This window comes from Pelecanus crispus, chromosome 2 (genome assembly GCF_030463565.1).
Source record: "Pelecanus crispus isolate bPelCri1 chromosome 2, bPelCri1.pri, whole genome shotgun sequence".
Lineage (NCBI taxonomy): Eukaryota > Metazoa > Chordata > Aves > Pelecaniformes > Pelecanidae > Pelecanus > Pelecanus crispus.
Window position 1 is genome coordinate 146,081,919 of NC_134644.1, and position 12,549 is coordinate 146,094,467.

Below are 12,549 nucleotides of genomic sequence, written 5' to 3' on the forward strand. Positions count from 1 at the left end.
TAACTTCCACTCATCAATTCACATATGCATATATGTAGCATACCTGATATTTCCTACTGACCCGACTTGTAGCCCAAGTAATGTCATGTGCATTAGTGACTGGACATTTCCAGCCTTCCCCAATGCCCCTTGCTATGTATTTGAGCTCTTGAAACTGGACTTCAAATCCCAGGCATCCATATAAACAAAAAACATAATTCACATGTTTTCTTCAATATTCTGAAATTAATTACTTCTTATTTTAATTTTTATTTTCCAGTGAGTCTTATGAAGCTAGATACCTGGTAATTAGAGGAATTGTGCTGATGATAAATGGATCAAAAAGAACTAAAGTGAAAAACTAAAACCCTGTACAGCTGTTTTAAAACATTTTTCTTCATTCAAATACATTTTCTGTCATAATATACAGAGTTTGATGACAGGTGAAATGACTATCCCACTCATAATTTCTGTACCTGAAAGTCAAAAGTCCATCCTAGACAGATGCTGTTCATAACCCTAATGGTATACTGAATGACTAGCAATGGGTGTACTAAAAATGCCTTTCCCTTTCTACAGATATTACTACGTGTACTTATATTTTCCATGTACAAAAAGATATGAAGTTTCAGCTGGATTAGTAAGATTTCTGGAAACAAGATGAACACTTTGATTTTGCTTATTCTATTTAGGCCTCTCTCCAAATCATTTAAATACGTAATCAATTTTGACTTTTAAAAAATAAATATCATTTGCATTACCAACTTCAGAAAGACTTTTGAATAACAACACTACTCTAAAACTGCATAAATAGCATTTGAATTTCTGATACTTTTTCAAAAAAAGTATACTTTTTAAAGAACAAGATGGACTATGTAAAGAAATATTAAACTTGTCAAATGGTTGTCATACAATTTAATAAGGCATTTATTTCATTCATGATTTTCAGGCTTGCAACATTTATAATTTACAGTTAATAATGGTGTTTCAAGGAATACTGCAGACCAAAGTAATTATTTTAATAGGTGTGACATTTTTATTGAGGCATATGATTCCAGATCACCTCTTGATTTTAAAGGGAGCAAAGGAATCAGTTTGCAGTAGCTCATGTTGGAAAGTTTTTAACCCCAAACCAATGTTTTCATATGCCATTTGGTGGTGATGTCAGATATTACTTCCCAGGGGTAACACATTTCTCTTAATGTATAGCCCACAGCTGTTAGAGCTTAGCAGTTAGTTTTCAGCAAAGTATTCTTGTCTAGCCCTTAAGTCTAGACTACCAACTTATGAGGTCATGAGAAACAACCTTCCTTCCAGCTAATCATACAGGAAAAAAAACAATCAAACAAAACTTGATCAGCCAATCATTTTGAAATTGCTATTTATACTTTATGAAAATATATATCAGTGCTTGTTAATATAATATTTTAAAAAGTGTGTTAATATAAAACACCATGGAGGCTGCAGAGTTCTAGTTAGTAGTACAGTAATTCTACATGATCATACTTGTCCTTTCTAGTAGTAAAGTTAAACAAGGAATGGCCCTGATAATATTCAATATAAACCTAAATAACCTTTAAACTGAAAATAATTGTAAGCACAGATTTGAATCCGATACAGAATTAATTGGGGAATATTAAGCAAGACAATTCCAAATGATATGTGCTGGATACATAGCATTAACATACAGATACCACAGATTTTTCACTGTAGGAGAGAAAAATAAAATATATTTTTAAAGAAAAAAACAGACTATTTAACAGACACCAACAGAATCAAAGTCTTTAAAACCAAGAACAAAACCATGTCTTTGGAAATGTAAGGAACAGTAATATGGGAGTTAGTGCTACATTCAACCCATAATCAGAACAATATTATTGTTTTGTTTTGTTTTGTTTTTTTAATTTTCAATTACCTTGACTTGTCAAATTGAATTCAATACATGCAGAATTTATTTACATCACATGTGTCTTTTATATCAGTCCACAAAACCCCTAAACAAACATATTTTAAAAAAGTGCGCCTTTTTCCTCATAGGTAGCTCAAAATCTTGGGCTAGTAATAACATTCTTTTGAGATCAGTTTGCTATATTTATCACAAGAAAGGGTTTTTCTGGGAACACATATTTTGTACACCCAGGGAACTGTTTAGTATTATAACTGATAAACTGAGAAGCAATCAATTCATCCAGTTACATGAGCTTGGACGACTGTAGAAATAAGCTCGTTATGGTTAAAGGACTGTGTTTCTTAATATTTTCATAATTTGGGATCCTTTTGCAGACATTTTCTTTATGGCTTTTTAAAACATTTAAAATTACTATTCCACCTGAGTGAAAATTTGAATGTAAGTTGTGAACAGTGAGAAACAAAGTAAAAAAGCTTCATCAAAATCTTTGGCCTACTCACAAGAAGACATCTGGCATAGCAACTCAGCAGAGTCTACGCTAAGAAACTCTTTTGGAGAGGTGGTATGGACAGGAGGACCTCAAATATATTCTAAAGCAAAAAACTTGTTGCTTAATGACGTACCGTATATCTTCTGGATGCCCTGTAAATCATCATTAGGTAGTTTGAAGTTGTCAGTTTCCATATACTGGTAAAATGGAGCCATGATTGCAGTGGGATCATTAGAGTGCTCCAAGCCCAGGGCATGTCCCAGTTCATGCACTGCAACTAGAAACAGATCATTTCCTATGAAGAGAAGAAAGGGAAAAAAGACCTTTGAAACCATAAGCGTAGTAACAGAAATAACACAAGTGGAGGACTCTGCACTTGAAAGACATTTTCACTGAATTTTAATTTTACAAGGTAATACTTAGTAATGAATCATAAGGACAATGTGGTAGCAAAGGCAGCTTTCTGTTTTTTTAAACAAGGAAACCATTATTGTTACATATAATATATGATACTCTTACAGACACTGTAAGCATTACCTTTTTTAACTAATGCGCATGGTTAGTGTAGGGTTCAAGTGTCATACCTCATGTCTAGGCTTGTGTGCAATTCCTGACTTGAAGTTGATGTTGCAGTGAACATGACTAAAAATGCTCACATCAAAACATATTTCCAAAAGGAAAATATCCTTGCTGTGTGGCATAAACTTCACAAACTGAGAACCACCTATTTAGGACAGACCCCAGAGGGAACTTGGTAATCCAAGTGCTTGTAATCAGTCCCCTGATGATTATTTGTAGATGTTGTCCATTTCTGAATCACCAAAACTGAAATCCTAATGAGGAAAATATGGGTGTTGTGCTATTCTTCTCAAAATAGAATGCTCTTATTTATTTAATTGTGTAACTTCCTTATAAGTGTAGTTGCTTAAAAAGTATTAGAACTTCTTGATTTGTGTAGGTCTAAAAAATAAAATAACACACTCGTGTCATAGACTGATTTCACTTTTTTGTTATTCCCTTCTGAAAATTATCTTTTTTTATTACAGGGTATTAGACACAACTAGAAATTTTGGCAGTAGAATTATGGCACTGTGTGAAGCAAACACAAATCAAAGCCAATGGGATTATTTCTATAAAAATTTCAGACCTGGACCTCTATAGTATTAATTTTGTCTACTTTTATTCATCTAAGACTTAGTTCAGCATATCTTTCTAAGAGTCTTTTGTACAGATTCTGTCTCTAGTCAGCCTGTCATATAATGAGGCTTTAGAAAAATGTTTTACAACAGGAGAAAGATTCTGGTCACTTGGAGAGGGTCACATCCAGGATATTGCTCATTTACACCACCTAGGGATGGGAAGAATCATCCTCTGGAAGTGTGTTCCTGTCCTACTGACAAGAGAAGTATTCTAGATCAGCAGCTTATGCCAAATATCTAATTTTCAGATGGCTGGACTCAAGTGAAACAGGTGCCACCTACAGCAGGTAGTTTCTTGTTGAAAGAGCAGTATAAATAACAAAAGGCCTATACTGTGGCCTAATAGACAGTTGTATATTGGAACAAGAAAATGCTCAACATTAACCTTTATCCTATGTTCTGTAAATTCTTTGGGGGTAGACAGTTATTGTCCACTGCTAGCACTTGATCTGGAATTCTAAGTACTATTGTAATATTAATAGTAATAATATTAAAAAATTTAATTTAGAAAAAAAAATTACATATAAATATAGTTACAGAACTTTGAGGACATAGTCGACAGCATTTCAATTTTTCAAGTGTTTCATCTTGTTGACACAAAGAAATAAACCTTCTCCCAAGTGTATATGAAGGGGGAAACACTTGGCAGTAGATGCCTTCATGGTGTACGGAGCCATGTTGATGTTTGTAAAATAAGTGTTTGATTGAAAGCATGGAAACAGTCACAACTGTGTTTAGTTGACAGAGTCTTTTCATGTCTTTCTGATTCTTAATCCAGAAATATGAAAACTCAATGCTCTTGCTCTTTTATTCACTATAACTGTGCAGAAAAAACATCTTTCAGAAATTAATGTGACATAGTGTGCTTTCAGAAATGAGAATTTATCCTATCATTTATATTATGTGGTTTCCAGATGAAATATTTGCATGACAATATTTTTTCTTAGATGCAGTTCTTTTTATAGTAAAGCAGATTCTCAAAGTGCTGTTGTAACAGGTTTGATAAGCTTGACTGTCCTGGTGACAAATGCTTTTGATATCTGAACCTGCCCTTCTATATGCAGTCAAAGCTGATGTTGACATTATCTCATATGAATAATGCACAGCTTCTGTAGCTAACTTCAGCATTGGAAGTGATGCTCAGGAGCAACCCTGTAAAGGTTTTCATTCTGCACTCATAATGGAATAATTAATATAATTTTAAAAAATGATAGGCTTAAGATGGAAAGACATGAAGGAAGAAGATGTTACTGTACTATAACTATTGTACTGTGATATGTCTCACATTATTTTTTGATTCTTTTCTGCGTTTTATGAAAGGTAGAGTTCTAACCCAGTTTTATTAGAACGAAATATTTCTTTGTCTGGCATTAGCTCATATATTTAAGATGCAACTCCTTTTGCTTTTCAGACCTTGTGAAAGGCAAATTTGCCTCTTAGAACTGTGCTTCCTACATCATAATTAAGAATATTAACAGGTCTAGGTCCTATATTAATAACTGTACTAATAAGTTGACCACAGTATTTACTGAACCATTTTCAAATAGTTTTAAATTAATAGTATTTGACTCTGCCACTATTATTAGGCTGCTCACTATCAGCAGATCAAAGAGTGTTTTACATGTGGTATTCAACCTCTACTGTTTGAGGTAGGAGGTCTGGGAAGTGAACTTGTTATAATTTCTAAAACTTCAAGAAACCACAGTTAATAGATAGTCTTGGAAGAGTCTACTGTTTCTTTCTATTTGTGCCAGTTATGCAATGCATGAAGAATCAGTGCATCCTTTGGTTATCAGCCCTTACAGAGTCCCCTTAAAGACCTCCAGGAATTTCCATATTTTGTTCCATTTTGACCTTGAGAGGTTGTGAATTACATAGTAACAGGGAAATAAATAAAACACACTGTCATCTACTGGTGTATCTTCCTTCTGGGATCACAGATAATGAGCATATGATTGAGCACTTCCGAAGTAGTACTTCTAAATGACAATGGAACTATGACAGAGAACAGATATTATGCAGGGGGTGGCTGTTTCTTAGTACGTCTTTCTCCCTTTGTCTTTTGGATAGGGGTGATTATGTTAAAAAAAAAAAAAAAAAAAGATAACCAGCATCTGACTGCTGCTCTGGAGTTAGTCAAAACCTAAGTGCAAAAGGGAAAAAGGCAAAAGGATTATGAAAAGTAATTTCCACCTCCTGCGATGCAACTTCTAGCCATCAGGGGAGCTATTAAATGTGGTAAAGACAGAGCAGCCCTTGGAGCAAATGGATAAGTGGGGAATGGAGAAGGTCACAGGAAAGAGCTGGGAGAATAATATTCTTGCCTGGGGTGACAGTGATTTAACAGGGAACATATTTTCTACTTATAGTCAAATAGCCCCATTATTCATAACAATTTCCATCAAGAGTCATGACTGTCTCCAGGGCATCCTGAATTTAAACTGACCCAAATAACTTAGTGCAGTTGAAACTGAGGTTTAAACCAGTTCAAGATGTGTTGTCTGAGACCAATGCAGGTAGGACTTACTACTGTCTTAGTTTCCATCCTTTTTCCTTTGCATATAAATAGATTTCTCCAATTAGGCAACAATTACTCAGTCCCTCTTTGCTTTCAGGAGCATCTTGATATTACTATAACTAGCTACTAAGAGTACAGAAGGATAACCCCAAGTGCTCACTCTTTCTCTCCAGGCTGTACAGAAGTGTACTTGTGACTGCAAGGTTGATAGTAGGCCAGCTTCAGTTCCTTGGCCAGTGGCCAGAGTAAGATGAAGGAGTGTAGAGGCAAGTGAACATTCATACCAGCTCAGGCTAGCTTTGTTATCCTACTGACATTGGATATAATTTTTTAAACATTTTCAGTCCCCACCATTGAGGGAGAGAGTCCAAAATGATTCTATATTTCTGTATGTATTACCCAAGTAGAAATATATATTTCAGTCCACTTGGCAAAGTGAAGCACCGATGCAAAACTTTAGTAAGTCATGAGTAACAGAGTTAAACTATGTATGATTACCATGACTTTTAAACTCAAATTTGCCACTGCAGGATATACAATGGTGAATAGTCTTAGTTACATCTTGTTATATTTATCAATAGAGTAGTAGAGAAATATTGGAAAATATATTTCACAAGTCTAAAACTTGTGCATCTCTGTTCTTGTGTTCACCATTAGCACGGAGATTTGGAATAGAATGGATATAAGCTCAAAAAGATTGTGATTGTTTTTCTTATTTTATGTCAAGTTTGATTTCACAAGGAAAAAAAAAAGATACCGTGTGTAAAGAACTAAGACAAAATGATTATTTTTATACTGACACTTTTCTCTGAGGCTATAAACTATTTTTAAGCACTAAATCTGTCTGACTTTACAATCACTGCCCAAACTCCAGAATATAAATATGTATTTATATATCAAATATTCAACAGCGAGCACTGTGTAGCATGGTGTGTTGAGAAGCCTTTCCCTGTAGCTAATATGCACACTATTTTTCATGTCTACAGATAAACAAAGCTAATATGTTTGTCCACAGCAAGCCATTAAGAAACCCTAGTTCTGAAGATATTCATGCCTGTTTTAAATGGTATGTAAGCTTAATTTATAAATGCAATACCCTAATGGTTTAGCAAGCCTTTGATTCACCACTTGGCCATCTTTTTAATGCAGCACTAAATGACACCTCAGGGCATGTCACTTTTCTTCTCCTTGGCACGTGATATTAACTGCTGTAACACATTGTGAGCTCAAGAGTTGTCCATCATTTAAATGCCATGTGACCTCAATTTTGAAGACTTTCCCATCCAGAGGAAAACAAAAAATTTAGAAACTGAATTTCAAATGACAAACAAACTGGAAAACTACCAAAGTGTTTTATACATGGACATACACTGTTTCTTCCAAAGATTATTCTACTTCACTTTTCATGTGATCCAGATAGATGATTTCAGATTAAATCCATATGAATTTGAAATGTAAATCTCTACAAGAAAGACTTCTATTACAGTCCTATTATGAACAAGACAGTACCTCTAAGTCAAGCTTACAGTTCATCAGAAAGTATTACACACACGTTACTCATGAACTTGTGTCTAATGTATTTAGAATTTGCATTTTCATTATTCTGTTCATTTTTACCATTGACTCATCAAACCAATGCTGCTAATCCCAACTGCCTGAAATGCTGCAAACTTTAGAGTCTTACTCTACATAGCATACAGAAAGAAAAAAAAAAGGAATGAAAAAAAAAAAAAGTTCTATATCTTTGTTGTTATTATTCTTTCCAGACAGGACAGAATTTTGAATGTGCTATTTCAACAGTCAGCAATAAAAGAAGATTCTTTCTTTCTCTGACATTACTGCAATACAGCAGAACTGAGCATATATATATTATGTATGCACTTACATAAGCACCATATATGCATAGATATGCTATACAGAGAGTATACATGGACCTAAATATAAATCATAGACATACTCTTACCCAAATAAAGGTGCCACATTTTCCAGTCTAAGAAATCATATACAGTTTCTTGACATTATCTCAAACTTCTGCCGTTGGCACTGAAATTTGGTAGCTTTGTGGTTGTTTTGCTAAAAGATGGAGCTGAGATGGTACAGTGACTTTGAAAAATGAAAAGCAAAACTAAATTTTTGTGGTTTTAAATAAAAATGTGTTATATATAGTATACCAATTTTCTGTATGAACTTAGTGTATCTATTTTGTACACACTGTATTTTAAACAATCATTTTTCAATAATGTGTCTATACATTTAGCCTTTTTTCCATTGTGACAAAAGAGAATGACATAAAAATACGTTTCTTTCACTCTATTATTACATATACTAACATATACACTAAAATCTTTGCAAGTTGACTTACTGATACATATATATTTTTGCAAGCAGAAGGGGAGGTACAGGCAGTTTTTTTTATATACAAAGTATGTACTAATATACTCTGTGTATAATTTAGTATACCTACGCCCACATGTGTGTATTTCTGAAAAACTATACTATTTTAAAAAGTTCAACAGATTAGTGTGAAATTTAAACTTGCTTGCTTGAAATTTGACAAGGGGATATTCCTATAGGACAAGACTGTCTTCAGGTGACTCAGTGATCGTTGATGAGATATGATAAGGACATGCGAGTTTAGAGGTGTGTATATCCTTCCTGGCAGTTTTCTATATTGTGGGCATAATTTAGAAGTCAGGAGCCTGATAAATAACTTATTTGAAAGAAGCCCACATTCTTTTATACTGCAGATCAGCCTGTACTTTTGAAGGCAAGGACATGCAAAAGGTAAGAGTATCTTACTACTTAGATTTATTACCAAGTACATTCTACCGCTTTCTACTAAATTGCTTGGAATGGGTGGAATTACTTATTTCAAGTATTCTTAATTTTCTTCCTAAAAAAGCATGGATGCAAGGATATTTCCACTTTGTTTCTCACAGTTTCAAACACTAGTACTGAAAAATTTCATAAACTATTCTGACTAGTGAATCAATACCAGCTTCTCCTAAGAGTGAGAAGTGAAGCAGCTGGAGATGATCCTAGGGGAGGTAAAGAAGACACAAGAGCTTGCTGCTTCCCAAAAAGTTGTAAATATGGTGGTATGTGTTCCTTCTGCAAATATAACGCTTATGGCTTCATTTCATGCTTTGAGGAAACCCTGCTGTTACAGTGAACCTAACAAACTAAGAAAAACTACACTTATGCTGAATCTCTAGCTCCTGGGATTAACTTCTTCATTGCTCAGGTCCATTACTGAATTAGTATATTATTCTCAAATGGCATTTTCATTCTAGTAGTAATAAAGTCATATCGATTAACAGCCTGAAAAGTTTTATTTTGGGTGTTTGCATGGTCACCTTTAGACAATAATTATTTCAAATAAATTAAATTAAAATTGTAATGGAATTTTGCATTTTGCTAGAAAAGACCTTCATAAATTAATTTCTCTCAGCAAGCTCACACCAGTAAAAACATTTGAAAATACAGTGGTCATTCCCCTAACATTACAAATGACCAGGTTGCTAAATAACATTTACACTATTTTTCCTGTAGTCTCAATGCAATTATAAATGCTGCAAATACTGTAGCAACCTTATCTATTTATACTCTTTCCTATCTTCTCTTTGTTTCTGTTTTTAGTTGTTGCTGTGGGAACAATAAGCTGGAGAAGTATTTAAAACTCCTTTCTGAAGGTTGTGAGAATGAACACATGCTGGGACAGAAGATTTGGATATGTGCATGAAAAGAGCATGTATCACACAATTCTCAGCTATCCTCCATGGTCCTGTCCCTGAGGGTCATTCATGTGAAGGGAATGGATATCTTTCTACCACTCCTGGGTAAATGCCAGTCTGAGTGAGAATCAACATAAAAGGACCTTAATTGTGCATGAATCTATATTAAAATCAAATCCTTGCCTTTGACAAAAAAAAATGTAGGTTTTGTCTCTAAGCCACTCAGCTAAAATGCTGGCATATTAACACTGTGGCTGCTTTTGTTTTGAAGGGATGACTTTTTTTCTTCATTTCTCCTAATGTTCTGTGTGTCCTACTATAAAGAAATATGTGTAATTACTAGGAGGAAGGTCAAAGTCACACTGCCAATGTTGACAACGCATGTAACTTGCCATGGGGCAGAAATCTGAAAGGGTCCTACAGATCACTGAAGTCCCCACAACAGAATGTACATAGAATTTAATTTATGTGCAAATCTTGTGCTGGCTCTCTGCAGAAATAAATTTTTACCCTGTGTCAGTTAAACTACTGAGAGTAATTATATTATCCTCTAACTTAACTCACATTAAAGCCATCAAAACCAGGTTATTATTCTTACCCTATCATTGTATCTACTTAACACGTACATATGACTTTAAGATGTTTTTAAATAGAAAGTGACATAGTGTTATATATATATTTGGGAATTTTATATGAACAGTTCTTCCTTCACTGTTATTTTGCCTGTTTAATTCCTATTAAGAAAAAAATGTCAAGATAGAATTGCCTATGTTTTTTTTTCCCTTGGACTGGTGGTAAAAGAAGTGGGAATTTTGAATCCTAATTGGCAAAGTGATTAGGAGAAGAAAAGAATCATTAAAAGTTCTCTGATCTGAAAAGCACATATGTTTTCTAAGAAGTCTGCAGACTTCAAAGGGAGACCTGATACAAGCGTATACCATAGTCTAAATTGAGGCAACTTCACACTGGGGATCATATATATGGAGAAAGTGACAGAAAGACAAATCTGCTACTTTGGTTTTACTTTGTTAAAATTTACTCATATGAAATGCTCTGATCTTTTGGATAATCTACTACTATTCATGGGTATATCCATATAGCTGTTTGTTTCACTGTAGCTAGACAAACTACTGTAAGCCTCTGTAGCACTCAGAAAATACTGTCAGTTTGGCACTAGTGACTCTTGGCACTTGTCAGCATTGAGATGCCTCAGCACTCGCCGTGGAGGTGCAGCCTCCAGGATGAAAGATTGCAGAGGGCAGGGCAAAAGGTGCTGGAGAGACCAAGATGGTTAGGTAGCCAAGCCATCCTCCTGGGCCTCCCAGCAGAGGAAAGCCGGTGCAAGAGTATGCTTGGAGAGGAAGATGGAGGCAGGAGTTATCTGCCCCTGCCAAAATGCAGGAGAGCTTGGACATGGGAATGTTATCCAGGGCAGAAGTAATCCTGGCACACTTTCCCTTCCATGAGGTTAGAAGCTCAGCAGGACCCCGGCCTGGGGGGACAGTGGCTGGCACAGTCAGGCAGAAGGGATAATGCCAGAAGTCCCATGTCTGATGGCTCTCAGACCAGAGCTTCCCACTGGAAAGCAGGGACCTGAGTGCAGAGTGACTGGGGGCACCCTGCTCCCACAGCGGCTCTGCCACATCCCACACTCGGGCAGGTCTGGGACCATCATCTGTGCACCTCTGCCAGCTACCATGGCCAACCCTGCCAGTAACACAAGTGATCAGTAAAAACACAAACCAGCTAAGGACTGACTGTTGGTATATATATTCTAGTTGCTAACTCTTCCTGAAGCTCAGGCCCGAGTATTTTTACTGCTGCTGCTAGCGCTGCTAGCTGGAGTACATTCAGCAACTACTGTAACTAATCCTATGTCGCTGCCATATCTTCAGTTTTCCGAATACTCAGTGATAATTCCATTTCCTCACACTTACATTGTATCAGTTTCTAAACAGCATCATATGAAAGGAGCTATGTATGATTCTTAGAAAAGGGAAACTAAAAGTATGTTTACACATTACCATATACCAACTATGCATTCAAAATTTAAGTGGTGCAATCCATTTGTGAATTACCACATTTAGACCAACAAGAGAGTGTTTGTCCTGCCATACTGAGAGGGACAGGGGATAGTCTACACCAGTAAATACCTTTTCTGACTGTAATACTGAACTGTTCCCAAAAAAGACATCTCTGCTGCTGAGACAGATTTCTTTGGACTCCAGTTGGTGCTGTTATTTGGAACTACTTCTCACTTCAGTTCTCTAATCTGAAGTTGCACATGACTCAACATCACTGGTGGAAGCCATCTAGCTACAGAAAACTGTAACACAAATGTATATACCTGCACCTTTCACAGCCAGTGACGAGAAACAGGTATTTCAGGACATGATTCATCTGGTTTATTTTAGACACCTACTTCAGGATGCAACAAATCTTACCCAGGAAGGCAATATATCGCTCCTCTAATTCTAAAGGGACTCTGTGAGATTAACTAAGATATAAACACCAACATATGGCCAGATTAATTCCACCCCCTCAAGTCTTCTGGCTTCAGACTTAGGCCTTTTCATTTAAGTGACTGGCAAAACATTAATTATAAAAGTACAGGATATGGACTTAAGTGATATATGTACAAAACCAGGAAGCATTCATCATTGACTCGAACTAGAGACTTAAACCTGTCCACTACAACAAAACATTTTGCACAAAACAAT

At 35.5% G+C, this 12,549-nt stretch overlaps 1 protein-coding gene across 1 annotated transcript in view; it reads right to left on the reverse strand.

The window, feature by feature from the left end:
* Positions 1-12,549, reverse strand: part of MMP16 (matrix metallopeptidase 16) — a 182,384-nt gene that overhangs the window by 48,079 nt on the left and 121,756 nt on the right. The window contains exon 5 of the mRNA XM_075705269.1: positions 2,512-2,673. Within this exon, the coding sequence (XP_075561384.1) occupies positions 2,512-2,673 (162 nt within the window). The remainder of the gene's footprint in view (positions 1-2,511; positions 2,674-12,549) is intronic.